This window comes from Patiria miniata, unplaced genomic scaffold, assembly GCF_015706575.1.
Source record: "Patiria miniata isolate m_02_andy unplaced genomic scaffold, ASM1570657v1 HiC_scaffold_24, whole genome shotgun sequence".
Lineage (NCBI taxonomy): Eukaryota > Metazoa > Echinodermata > Asteroidea > Valvatida > Asterinidae > Patiria > Patiria miniata.
The window spans coordinates 21,784,207-21,798,673 of record NW_024037063.1 but is presented as its reverse complement, the minus strand read 5'-3'; the positions used below and the strand labels follow the sequence as shown (position 1 = coordinate 21,798,673).

Genomic DNA, 14,467 nt, shown 5'->3' with positions numbered 1-14,467 from the left:
CAATGCCTTGAAAGACTACAAGTTTCCTAGAGCCATTCTTTCCTCTCGCTATTAACTGTCAAGTACATTGCACTAGACTGGGACCGTAACTGCATACAAAAAATGCAAAATTACTACCGACGTTTTTTCACTCGCCATTCGGCTAATTATCGCCCACACAACAGTACCTCAAAACGCTATAGTTACAAGCATGTCTCCTGCGAAATTTTAGACCTTTAATCCAATGTTAATGGCAGCTTGAATTTCACCCATTTTGTTCTAGAAAGCTTGTGTGCTTCGCAAAGTATTCTTGTTTTTTTAATGGTTGGCCAAATAACATAGCGCCCTCTATTGAAAACATACATTATTCGTATTGCAAATGCGAGGTTGTAACAGCAAGAGGGCACTGTTTCACTTCACGACCATATGAAAATGTTACAGCGGAGGAGTTTTTTGGTTAGTATCCATAATTCATTGCGATCACATCAACATGATGTATCATGTTCGAACTTCAGTAAAAATAGAATTAACAGCTGAAATTAGGATGGTGCGATGCTCACAACAACAACTTAGCATCACAGACGTTTCGAGAAATGTGAGCAAACTGTTGCGAGTAAGAAGCTTGCATAATTAACTCACGCTGTTTTTTTTACGCAACAAACTTTTGCATGATATACATGCCTTAAGTTTTTGGACTCTCATACACAGTATTGAAAGTCTCAAGTTTTCGGACTAACAGAGAACTGCCAGCATTTTTGCACCAGGAAAATAGTTTTCCAGCCGAACTTTCGGCATTGTACACTTCTTGTCAACGACTGTTGCCCATTGATAATTTGGTGGGTTTCTTTTCTGTTTGTAGTCCATTCTGAAAGTGTTGGGTATGGACAGAAGAAACCGTGTACTTGCCGGTCTGTACATGGGTCGATCTGATACAGCGTTGATGGTACGACAAGCTGCTCTGCATGTCTGGAAAGTGGTTGTAGTCAACACTCCACGGACACTACGAGAGATTCTCTCCACACTGTTTGGATTATTGCTTGGCTGCTTGGCGAGTACCAGCTATGATAAGAGACAGGTTGGTAACTGTTATCATCTCATCGTGTTCTCTATGGGTGCGTTCGTTTAGCTCACTGGATGGATGATAATTACCCATCCAGACTGAAACCGGTTTTAAACAGAGTGTTATAATACCTCCGGAACACACATTTTTCCTTTAATAATGTACTTGTAAATATAAAAAGAACTGTAAAAGAATTTTACCTATGTACGACCATGGAGGTAGGAATAGAAGGAGTTAACACGAAATTCCCCCTGGTTTTAATCCCAATTAGCATATTCCAGGCCACTGTGGTGAGCTATGGGATATCATGCAGCGCATTGACATTTTAACGACCACCTTTAATCCCCTTGAACGCTATGTCTAATGCCGACCGCGCGCTCAGCTTTGTCGCGTTCCCTACCGAAGAAGCCTGACTGGAGTACATACTTCCTACCATCCAACAATCAAATATATACTTCGGACATGCGCAGTACGTTTCGAGCGTAGACATGCTATCGGGGTCTTGTTTTTTGGATGCGCAACAAAAATCTTTGTCATGTCATCTTTTGAACGATGAAAATCGGCCAATAATTGGTTTGGCAAGTAAATTTGTCATATTTCGGATAAATGTGAAATTTCGTGAATTACCTGGTGAAATGTTAGGCATTTTTGGCAGGTTCCTGCCATGCCCTTTGAATAAAAATAACAGGAAATGTTTTGGAAACATAGCGCTTTCAAATGATGCCAGAATCGTAACTTAGCGATGCTTAGCACTTTTGGAAAAAAAAAAATTGCAAGGTCGAAAAACGAAACTTAGTGGCAGTTTTCCGTATTAGCCGCATGCAATGCGCATGCATTTTTGCGGATGCATTTTTGCGGTTTTCAGCAGGTTGAGCGTGGAATGTGTTTACTTTGCGGTCGTTATCTGATCGATCGCGGCGTGAGACATGGCCCGTTTGATCTGTGCTTGTGCTAACTCCTTCTATTCCTACCTCCATGGTACGACTGACATTCTACTGTCTATAAACAGATATGATTAATTTGTGGGATTTGCCTTTTGCCTTTGTGTAGGTTGCAGCTCGTACTTTGGGAGATCTTGTGCGAAAGTTAGGAGAGCGAGTTCTTCCTGAGATTATTCCAATCTTAGAGAAAGGTTTGGATTCTGATCAGAGTGACCAGCGACAAGGAGTATGTGTGGGTCTGAGTGAGATCATGGAATCCACCAGCAGGGAACAGGTAATGTAAAGAACAAGTGACCCTCTGGTACAAAACAAGTTTGACGCTGCACGGCTATATTTTGAGATACAGCTTACAATACATAGAATGTTGATGAAAATTTGTGTAAATAATCAGGACAAGTGATGAATGTATACTCCAAATTTCATTGTGATTGCGTTTATAGAAATGTGCACTGCTAAGGAGTTCATTTGGGAAAGTTTAACAACAAATTTGTCGATTTGTCGGACTTTCAGAGGCCTGAGATTCCAAAATTTGTTTCAGCCGCGATAAAAATGTGATTTGTAGAATTTAAATGGATTTTGAATGGATCTTAGTTACAACAATCAATATATTCAAAGTTAGTAGAGAAAAGAATATAATAGAATAATTTGGGAGCAGTCAACAGTTTTAAAACTACTAACATTGTTACCAGGGGCAAAGTAAGACTTAAACAAAGTCCCCTGTTGTTTTGTTGTAGGTTTTGGGTTTTGTAGATAACATTGTTCCAACGGTCAGGAAAGCTTTGTGTGATCCGCTGCCAGACGTCAGAGAAGCAGCAGCCAAGACGTTTGATAATCTACACTCCACCATTGGTAAGAAATTTCCTCTTTATTTTGCATTTCCATTGTGATGTTGTTTATGTTGGAAAACGTTTCATTGAAAGCAACTCCTGTGCTAAAGGCCCTGTCACACTGTCACGTTCCGGTATGGAGTTCGTACCGCAACGAAGAAAATTGACTAAAAGGCTGGGAACGCTGATGACGGCGTGGGGACTCATTGATACTAGTTGAGGACTTCAGAGGGACTCCAAGGACTTCGCTGAACGCCAAACTGCCACGTTCATTTTGGACATGCACAAAACAAACGCCGCGCCTCGGCGTTTTGACCAGAACGCGGTAAAGACTGTGCGCAAACTCCTCGTGAACGGCCATGACGTACTCGCAACGCGCAGGCAGGCGGGAGCGACGTCGTGAGAACTCCACGAACGTGCATGCATCAGGACTGTGCGTCTCCTCTGCGTCTATGCTGTTCAAAATGCAAAGACTCAATGACTATCGTCCGTTTGGGCCCGAGTATTAATATACACCGTGCTTCTGGCTGCTGACGTCACACGTACGTTTTAAGGTCGCATCAAGCTCACTATAAGGACTCCAAGAACGTCGTACGTACTAACTTGACGCCTGGACAAATGGCGTTTTGTTACATTTTTAATTATTTCAACAACGCAATATGAACGCCATGAATAGACGTGACAGTGTGAGAGGGCCTTTAGATTTTTTTTGTCACGACTACTGAGATGAACCTCACAGTCTCTGAGTACATGTGTGTGATGTTTATCGTGCAGGACACAAAGCATTGGATGACATTCTACCAGATTTGTTGAAGCAACTTGATGATGACGTGAAAGGTCCTTATGCCTTGGATGGTTTGAAGCAAGTTATGATGGTCAAGAGTCGAGTGGTTCTACCGTTCCTGATTCCTAAGGTATACCAGTCATGTGTTGTCTTCATTTGTTTGTAGACGGTTCAAACTCCCATCATGTAGCCATTATGCCTGAACCTTTACTTGTTTCATCTTGTATTTTGTTTTTGAAACTTCAACAAAGAAATTGAGGGGAGCAGGGTTTGAACCTGCGACTTCTGGATTGCCGTTCCAGTGGTCTACCAACTGAGCTATCCAGCCCTATGTTGGTGGTTCCCCATTTTGTCAATGTCGTTGTTCAAGGGCGCTAGTCAGAAGCCATTAACCCATGTAGACAGGGATCACGCCCTAAGTCACGATGCTAGCAACAATGTATTTTCTTTGGTTGTCCGTAGCTGATTCAACCTCCCGTGAACACCAGAGTTCTAGCCATCCTTTCTGAGGTTGCTGGGGAATCACTCACTAAGCATCTTCATAAGATTCTTCCTGCCCTCATGGATGCCCTGAAAAACAGTGTAGGAACTCCACAAGGACAGGAGGTGAGTACGTCCTTAAAAATTTTCATCTCCAGTAACTCCGGCCATTACGAAAACAACAGTCACACCATCTTGTCGGAATGAAGACTTCAAGAAATAAAATTTCTTATTGGCTTTACTTGATCTTCATTAATTTTCAGGAGCTTCAGCATTGTCAGACTGTTGTTCTGTCAGTCAAGGATGAGTTAGGTCTTCAGATTATCATGGATGAGATCTTACCAGCCACTAAGAGCCCAAGCGCTGGGGTACGTCGTGCTGCTGCCACCATCCTGTTTGTCTACTGCAGCCAAACTAAAGTCAGTTACTCGCAGTTTGTGCCAGCGCTTCTGCGTGGATTGATATTCCTGATGAAGGATGACGATCGCAGTGTGTTGGATGTCACATGGGACGCACTCAATGCAGTCACTAAGGTAAGAATTTTGTCATGTTATTTGATTACGGATTTCCATTTGATGAATTGATTTCCTTCCAACAGATGCAATACCTGTGAGGGCAGAATTGGTTAACCCTGTGTGCCTTAAGTACCAAAATTGACTTGTTTGTTCCCCATGGACACAAAGATGGTTTCAGTAATGTTTGGCAGTCTAGCTTGAGCAGCATGCTGGGAAATGTTTTGTGCTTTGGACTACTTGAGCAAACAAAATTAGAAGCCGTTTTTGAGGTGGCACCACGTTCGTGCTCATGCTGCACGCGTTCTTAAAGACGAGGTGCGTGCGCATTTTGGTAACGGTATTGGTCAAGGGCGTGTGTACTACCTGAGCGTGATTCCCGTGAGCCTGATGTTATCCTAGAAATTGAATGTCACCGATTTAATCTTGGCAATATTTTAAGCTGCGAGTAGCAGCTCGACAAATCATCATGTCTCTCCATTAGTCCGTACGTTAGTTAGTTAGTAACAAACGTTGACATTGTCTATTGCTGCTACATAGTTTGACCGATTTCAATCAAACCTTGTCAAAAGTATCAGTAGCCCAGCCCCTACATTTCACGTGACTAAACTGGGGTCAAAGGTCATCATGGGGTCAAGGTCAAAATAACGTCATATGTCAAATAAACTCAATGACACAAGTAGCGCTTTCAACTTGTTGGCCTTGGTCAAACATTAACAAATGTCCATGGTGACCTCTTCATCTGACCTACAGCTATGGGGTCGATGTCAAAATAGGTCAAATTTCAAAGAAGCTGAATGACAAAAGTAACGCTGCCAACATGTTGACCTTGGTCAAACATTAACAAAATGTCCATTGTGACCTCTCCGTCTGACCTACAGCTGTGAGGTAAAGGCCAAAATAAGGTGAACATTTTGTTGGCCCGCAGCTTCCCAGATCCGATCAAGCTTGTTATGATAACATTCAGAGTAGCGCAGTTTAAATTTAACCGTGGAACTATCAATGTGTACTAGAGCAGCCTCATCCATTAGCTATTCAAAAACTGACGAGCTCGACAAGAGGCGTTGATTATCATGTCATTTTTCCCTGGTGTTCTCATGCAGAGTCTGACTTCAGCAGATCAGTTGCAGCATATTGCCTCCCTCCGCCAAGCCATTCGCTACGCTGCTGATGGCCTACAAGGCAAAGAACTACCAGGATTCTGTCTGCCTAAGAAGGGCATCTCCCCGATCCTACCCATTTTCAGGGAAGCGTTGCTGAACGGTCCCCAAGAGCTGAAGGAACAAGCAGCTTCAGGTTTAGGTCAAGTCATCCAGTTGACTAGCAACGACGCTCTGAAGTCCCAAGTTGTCAATATCACTGGACCGTTGATCAGAGTCTTAGGTGATCGCTACACATGGACACTGAAAGTGGCCATCTTACAAACGCTGACTCTGCTACTGGGGAAGGTGAGATTATTACAAATAGGATCTTATGTTACATGTAGCAGGGACAACATCCAATCATTTATTTACTTATTTAGCTATTTTTTGTTTATTATCTGAAATCTTTCTGGCAATGAAACTAAGGATTCTTGAAAAGCGCTCTTAGGGTCCTCGAGCTGTCAACATCAGACTACAGTTGTTTTGTTTTAATGCCCCTTGAAGTCTCTAAATAGCATACAGAGTGTGGTTTATTTCAAGCTTACATTTAGTGTCTTGCTTTGTGCAGAATGCTTGTACAGGGTGAGTTAAAAAAAATGTCCCTTTGGATAAGCTCTTGTCTCCCACAAAAATGGGAAAGGTGACCATTTTTTCTCTTCAGCCAACATTCGGTCTGGGTATGGACCACAGTCGGTAAAAGTTTTACTGATATTCATCCATGCCTGAATAGGATGCAGGCCTTTCTTTGTGACTACCAGAGAACACTACCAACACAATGTTTAGAATAGGCCTCTTGCTATCAACACAATGGCAACAATGGGCCTCTGGGCAATGAAAGAAATAAAAGGAATAACAGAACAGGTCATAATTAAATGGAATTACATTTACTGAACTTGAACCTGAATTACAGATAAGGTTGCTCGACCCTCCACCTGTCTGTCATTCAGATCAATGCATAGTTGTGCCAGTGTCCTCATGTCTGCAATAGCTCTGCGGACCATCCGTGTTCTTCTGAGGGCTTGGATTTCACCAGTAATTTATTGGTGAAATTCCTGCAGGGTGTTTGGCACAATGTGGTTCACCCGGTCCTTGAGGTACCCCCAAAGAAAAAAATCAAAGGGGGTAAGATCTGGAGGTCCGTATTTTACAACGTTTCTGCGCACTGTCAGAGTGTCGGGCTGTGGTACCTCCGGAAGGTGTTCTCCAAATTGACCTATCGTGTCTTGAACACTACCTGTTTCATAAACATTCTGACCATCAAGGCCCATGGGACAGCAGTAAACTGTGGCCTTGCCATGGCTACTTTGAAATGTTCTGTCTTGCAGTGTGCTGGCCATTAAATAACGTTACATATCCCTTTAAAAATATTAGAAAACATTGTGTTGGTAGTGTTTTCAGGTAGTCACAAAGAAAGGCCTGTATCCTTTGCATGCATGGATGGATATCAGTGAAATCTGTACTGAATGTGGTCACTGATACCCATACCGAATGTTGGCTGAAGAGGAAAAAACGATAATTGTTCCCATTTTTGTGGGAGACAAGGACCTGTCCAAAGGGACTTTTTTTTTACTCACCCCTGTATAATATTAATTTTGGTGAAGCGTCTCATGTTACACTGAGTGCACAGTAGTGTTGAAATCTTCGTCCTGAATGTTTACGCTTTAAGGTTGGTGTTCTGCTGAAGCCCTTCCTTCCTCAACTACAAACAACCTTCCAGAGGGCGCTGTCTGATTCTAACCGAGCAGTCCGCCTTGAAGCAGCCTCAGCTTTGTCTAAGCTTGTCATCATACACGCAAGGGTAGATCCGCTATTTACTGAGCTACATACCGGCATCAAGAATGAAGATAATGATATAGGAGTCAGGTAAGACTGTGAGACAGAAGTGATGGATTCTTAACTCAGATACCAGGGGTAGATTTCAGAAGATGCTAAGACGTGTCTTAGGAAGGGTAACTTGTCTTAACTCGCTACTTGTCCTAGGATCGATTGTACTAAACTTAAGACCTGTTCAACACGTCCTAACTCCCTTAATAATACGACTGAATTCGTCTTGTGATCGGTCTGAGGGTCGTCTTATCTCATTAATGCGTATGTTAATTTGTATATCGTCTGGACATCATTCCCGTTAAAGATGAGTGTCAGCCTAGAGTTATAGTTTCAAGGAAGAAAACTGCTGTAGAAACAGATTTGAAAGATTTCTGATAAGGCTATGTGGGTAGTTTAAATCAAAATAGCTTGTTTACAAAATTTAATTGTATGCCAAAACCTAGTCGACTTTTAAAATAGAGTGATGAAACGGGGAGCAAGAACGACTCTATCCCATCTTGTGTAGTACTACCTTGCGTGTGAAATTTATTGAGTAAACTTTTTATTTTCTGGTGAAAATTTGTGTTCTATGCATGTACACGGGAAGTTGGTTTTGCGCATTTCTTTTTAACGACTGTTTCGTCATGCGATAAAAACAAACATGAAACAGCCTTCAAATTGGTAGCTTTGATGCGTCTTGCTCAAGCCCGATGAAAGGCCGGCGTCTGATTTATTTGGCTCAGCTGGTAGTAACACACTGATATAATTATGAGAAGTTGATTCCGTCACTTTCAAAATAGTTAAGATTCAGTTATCAGTGACTGATGTTGTTCCTTGCTACAGGGAGACTTTCTTACAAGCCATACGTGGAGTCATCAGAGGAGGAGGAACTAAGATGAGTGATGCCAACAGGAAAGCCATCACTGCCACACTGCTAGGATTACTGTCAATACCAGAGGTCAGATTCAAGGTCTTAAGGTGCCTTTCCATATGCACGTTTCTTTGGTCCGTTACATTGCGTTTCATTTTGACGGCCACAAAAATTGACTTCATATTGTAGCACACGTCCCTTTTCATGTGTATATATACGTTGCGTGTACTTTCCGACTGTCCGTCCAAATCACTCTATGAGCGATTTTGACGCATACGCAACGCTTGGCGCAAGCGCAATATCCCCCTACCATACCGCCTTGCAATCTAAATGATTGTCTTTCCTGCTTTGGAAGATTTCATGGACCCACACCCAGTGTTTTTGTTTTTGATTGGAATGAATTCTTTTTCTGTAAGCTGCATCTGCAATCAATAGACGCATTTGATTTTGAGGGCTTGCCATTTTCTTCTTCCTACATTGCAAACCAAATTCACTGTGCATACTTCACGTATATATGGAAAGGTAAATTACGCGCACAAAACACATCACGAGCGCAACGTATATGCAACGGAAAACGTGCGTATGGAAAGGCGCCTTTATTGTCTGAATGATAACTCGGTAACTTCAACAACTTACAGGAAATTCTATCATAGAATAACCTTACTATTGGTGAAAAATTAATTATCATTAGCAAATTTGAACCTGTGAATTTTCAAATATTGATGTAAGATCTGATTTCGTTGCTAGGACATGGCACGTATGGCAGCAGCAGGCTGCGTGGGGACGCTGTGCCCGATACTCACTGATGAGGAACTGGATTCCATTGTCTTATCAAACCTTCTGGGTGAGTATTGTAAGAAACACTCAAACAAACAAATCAATACTCACTGATGAGGAACTGGATTCCATTGTCTTATCAAACCTTCTGGGTGAGTATTGTAAGAAACACTCAAACAAACAAATCGATACTCACTGATGAGGAACTAGACTCCATTGTCTTATCAAACCTTCTCGGTGAGTATTGCCAGAAACACTCAAACAAACAAATCGATACTCTCTGATGAGGAACTGGACTCTATTGTCTCATCAAACCTTCTGGGTGAGTATTGCAAGAAACACTCAAACAAACAAATTATGTCAACAAAATGTTGTGCTTCTATTGTAAAAAATGCTACTCAAAAGTTTTACCGAATCAACCATCGTAACTTATAAAATGGAGCTGATGCACTGTGTTGCGTCATGCAGGGTTAGGGGTAGAGCAGAACATGCCAAATCTCTCAAGCAATTTAGATTTCTTGGTTAAATTCTGTCTTGATCAATGGAAAGAATGCTGAAATGAAACTACTCTCTGAACTTGTGCTACTATTTTTCCTTGTTAAATTGCAGTGAATGATACAAGTGCTGTGTGGGTGTTGCAGCACGGTAGGAGTGTGGCTCTAGCGATTGCAATCAAAGAAGCTCCAGAGAAACTACTGTCTGATAAATACCGGTCCCTGGTGCTAGAGACTGTGTCTAGAAACATTGCCAATGACAGGGTGAGTGTGGATGTCTTGTCTGACATGCCTGCTTTCTTCAAGCATTGTTCCGCATTGAATGGCTTGATTATTTCTCTGATGATGTGATGTGTTAATGGCTGTCCACAGATCCCTATATCTGTTAGTGGTTTGCGAGCGATTGGATTCTTTGGTCAGCATCTCGTCATGAAAGATGAGGATTTACCAGCTAATGTCATCTCTGTTCTTGTCAAGGTGGGTATTCTGTAGTGCAATCATCATTTTAATCGGAGTTCCAGGATTAAGTTACAGTATGCATGTTTCTGGGCCCGGGTTTGTTCCATTGTCAAGTTTAATAATGAATTTTATTGAAGTTTAATCATGAATTAAGTGCAGTTTAACGATGAACAATTGTTGACTGATGTGATGTGGGATATGACGTTTTTAACACCTGAGGGGCGCATATTTCGCCTCAGGTGCTATGCGTCCAGATGAGGTTAAAAACCGCATATCCCACATCACAGCAGTCAACAATTGTTTTGTTATATCGTACCAGTAAGTCAAAACGATAAATGGTTGGACATTACTATGCAAGAAGTAAATAAAATCAGTGTGGTGTAACTCTTGATAACTGCCCGCGAAATATTTTTTCCAAAACGAGATCCAACAATATCAAAAGAGGGCGCTCTCTCTCTGCGTTATGCATAATGTCGAGGGCTTTGGAGAAAAAGTTATATAGCAAGGAATAATGGTGTTTAAATCACCGACGATTGGCAGCTGCTTCGTGGACTGGTTGGAAGTAGTCCTGACTTCTAATCAGGTGATCCGACTTCCAACCCCAGTGAGCGTTTCTCACTTCTTCTCATTTTACCTTTTAAATAACTAAAGTGAGGAAGGAACATTTCTCACAAGACGTAAAGCCTATCTTGGGTTTGTGTTGTGGAGAACAAGGCATTAGATATGCACGTAATGGACCAATCAGAAGATGGGAAACGGATGTTGTTTGGGGAAAAAAATTGCTTCCTGCCGACATGAGACTGAGCGGATTCGCACGCATTGCATGCAGCTCAGTTGAGCATGCGCGCAGGTTCTACACACGTGCGTGCAATGCGCGCAGGTTCTACACGCGTGCGTGCAACGCGCATTGTATATGAGGTTAGCCACTGTACATGCATTTTTACAAACTGGACACGTGGCCCTTCTCAACCAATGAAATTACAGTATCCAAGCACACGATATAACAATAGTTCTATTGATATGCGAGTCACCAAATTCTCGTAGTTGACACAGAACAAAAGGGCTTTTTTTGAAAATGTAAACAAGATATGTTCCTTTCTAGTGCATTATGTCTCTTTGTCTTTACGTGTTGGAAATTTCAAGCCACAATTGACTCCAGTATTCTGCTGATCTGATTTGTTCTCTTGACAGAATCTGAACCATGCATCCAGCGATATCAAAATGACAGCTGCACAGATGATAACACAAATCGCCAAGGCAACAGATAAACCTCTGGGCGTGTCTGTCATCAAAACCTTAGTCATCATTCTTGTGAGCAACACCAAAGACAAGAACACGGCAGTACAGGCAGACAGCGAGATAGCATTGGTGGCGCTACTACAGATGAGACGAAACGACAACCTTGTACAGGTAAATAATTCCAATCATGTGTTTTCAAACTTTAAGAACCAAATATTAAGCCTTCATCTTTAGGCCAAAAAAAGTCTCGGGTTTCTGGTATGGAGCTTGCCCCAAAACTTGGTGCAGTGGCACAGTTTTTTCCCCCCTACTTTTTTTTCTTTAAATGTCGGCTGATGTTGCAGATGACTCTTCGATCCCCTTTAAACTCTCAAAAATATCCTTCAGATTGGAGCCGCAGGTGACCTCAGTAAGGCCACAAGGCTTGAGAATTCTGCACCCAACTTATGATCTCGACCGACAAGAACAGTCTTCAGGAAATTTGGATAGTCAAGACAAAAATCAGAGAAAACAGTAACGTCAGACCATACAGCGACATCGACATTGTGCATGAGCTGCTAGGCTGGTCATTAGTCTGCTCCCTTACATGTTGCGCTAGTTAAAAGCGTTTACAAGTTGCAAATGGTGTCCGACTAAATTTAGTGCAAAATATATGGGAGCCCAGAGAGGCCAGATAAAGCTTATACTAGATCGTAACCCCATCTAAAAACATGTTAAAATTGTGCAGCAGCAGGATTCCAGTCAAATCAGAGAGTTTGGTGATTTTGAGAAATCGTCTTACATGGATTTTTTTTTTTTAAATTTTGCCAACGCGCATGGCTACAGCGATACATGCATAGACCAGAAAACTGAGACTTTCTTTTTGGCCTTATATGTAGATCTGTTTTTATTTGCATGTTCTGTGAAACTAAAATTTAATCTTAATTGCTAACCTTTTCCACATAACTTTTGAGTTGTTCTTTTTTCTTAATCTACATTTGATAATCTTTGTTAATCTTCAGTCTACCCTGAAGAGCTTAGACTCCATACCAGCCGCCAACCTGACTGATTGCCTGAAGAGGCTTCGCAAAGTTGTCAATCAGCCAGAGCCTCCATTTGAAGCAGATGACACAGTTGTACGCTGAATGAAAAAAAAGAATATCTGAATCCTCTAAAGAGTAAAGACTTTAATAAATAAAAAAAAAGAAATGTGTAATGTTGACGTATTTATACGCATAAATGTCTTGCTCCAGTGATTATGCACATTTTGAATAATTTAATCAAGTATTAAGGTACCAGTTACCAATAGGCCAGTGTACTTTTATATTGGTCTTCTTTATTGTGTCCAAACTATTATGATTCTTGAATTTATGATGATAGCCAAAAGGAATACACATTGAAAAGTAACATTTACCATTCTTGTTTGTCAATTGAATTATGTTTTGTCTGGGAAGGTGGTATTTTCTAAATCATGCTTTGAAATATATTTGAGAATATTTACAATATTCAGTAACCTCCTGCATCAGCAATGATGACGAACAATCTCAAACGAAAAAAAAAAAAACACATCTAAAAAATATCAGTCCATTTGTAATGCGAAGCCTTCAGCCTTTTTCTTTCACTTTCATGGTTTGGTTGACGTTTTTATCTTTGTTTTTTTCTTCTGGCGGTTAGATGAAATAAGAGATTTATTTTAATTATTTGTATATTTACAAGTCTGGTCTAACCTGCACTTGTGCTCTTTTCGCAGAAATCATTTGAAATCTGTCGTCTTATAGAGTATTTCATTATCCATGAAAGCGCCATCTTTATTGTGTCATAAACTCTATGCTAATCCTAACAGAACTCAACCCATCAAACCCCAATGGCATGTTTTGTTGGAATCTGTCAGGATGGGTACAGTACCCCTAAACTGACAGTCTTTTAACATTGGGTTGGCACACCTCCAGAATCAAAGTCAGAAAGATGTGTGTGTAGTTTCCCATATGGTGTTGGAATTTGCCAGGATGGGTATGGTTCCTAGTAAATCATGCCTGGGGTTAGGGCTAATATATCCACACATAAATTATGTTCAATATCATATTTCTTGTTAAATACTTAATATTAAATTTGCAAGATCGCATGGTGGAAATCACAATTTTGTTGTGTTACCAAGTAAGGGCTATTTTTCGGGTGACGTATTTTTCATCGTACAAAGTTGTACATTTCAAAGCTGTCTGTGATACAAACAAATCTCTCATTTTCAGCAAGTAAATGTTATTAAATAAAAAGTGTCCATAATGCACTTGTATTTCCAAATTGCTAAGTTTTTGATTGGCAAGGCCTGTGTAGTTTAAACGCAGTTGAATTGTTGATTTACATGGAGACTTTCTTCCCTATAATCATACAGTTGAGAATCTTTTGGGGGCAGAAAATGTTTTAAGGATAAAAAAAATGACTGCTTCTGGCATGGAACTGCTAGGTTTTTGTTAAAAAAGATAGACATAGGTCGATGTAACAAGCTTTACTTTGGTAAAAGTTGCCCAAGTTGTATTATCTGTGATTTGGTAGTTTGAAGTCGCATTTATGTTCATGTCACTGTCTTTTTTGTTGAATTAAACACAACAGATCAACACTCCCTCCCAATTTGTTGACACAAGTTTACAAGCTTGGCACTGTTTCTAAGCCAAAGTTAATGGAACAACATTTAGCATTTTATGAATTTTGTCATTAACATGTCTTGAGAATGTGCTTTGCAAAGTTGGTGTGCATTCACAGATGAAGAAATATACGCCATGTATTTTTAAAGTTTACTTTGTGCATTTGTGTCTTTTTTTTTATTCAATGTGTCCCCAGATTTTAGGAGTGAATATTTCTGGCTGCAGAAACTATCATTATAATTGAAAGTAAAAAAAAGACAATTTATCAGCCTTCTGTTTCCATTAAAAAAAAGTTGAAGGACTTTTAAGCATCAAAATAAAAGCATATTTTGCCATTTGCATTTGTTTCTTAGGATAGACTGCATACACCTGTTGCAGTTAATTGGTTTTCCTTTATAGAGGGCGCTATACACCTGTTAGTAATTAGTTTTCCTTTTATAGAGGGCGCTTTTTCAACTGCACATAAACTTTCACTAAA

At 40.7% G+C, this 14,467-nt stretch overlaps 1 protein-coding gene across 1 annotated transcript in view; it reads left to right on the top strand.

Moving 5' to 3' along the window:
• Nucleotides 1–14,142, top strand: part of LOC119732174 (eIF-2-alpha kinase activator GCN1-like) — a 49,410-nt gene extending 35,268 nt beyond the window's left edge. Inside the window, exons 35-48 of the mRNA XM_038205594.1 lie at nt 839–1,054; nt 2,090–2,254; nt 2,715–2,829; nt 3,582–3,721; nt 4,054–4,197; nt 4,335–4,604; nt 5,687–6,031; nt 7,392–7,588; nt 8,375–8,489; nt 9,150–9,246; nt 9,789–9,937; nt 10,046–10,150; nt 11,324–11,542; nt 12,373–14,142. Coding sequence (XP_038061522.1) covers nt 839–1,054; nt 2,090–2,254; nt 2,715–2,829; nt 3,582–3,721; nt 4,054–4,197; nt 4,335–4,604; nt 5,687–6,031; nt 7,392–7,588; nt 8,375–8,489; nt 9,150–9,246; nt 9,789–9,937; nt 10,046–10,150; nt 11,324–11,542; nt 12,373–12,495 — 2,400 coding nt within the window. The 3' untranslated portion in view covers nt 12,496–14,142. The remainder of the gene's footprint in view (nt 1–838; nt 1,055–2,089; nt 2,255–2,714; nt 2,830–3,581; nt 3,722–4,053; nt 4,198–4,334; nt 4,605–5,686; nt 6,032–7,391; nt 7,589–8,374; nt 8,490–9,149; nt 9,247–9,788; nt 9,938–10,045; nt 10,151–11,323; nt 11,543–12,372) is intronic.
• The last annotated feature ends 325 nt before the right edge of the window (nt 14,143–14,467 follow it).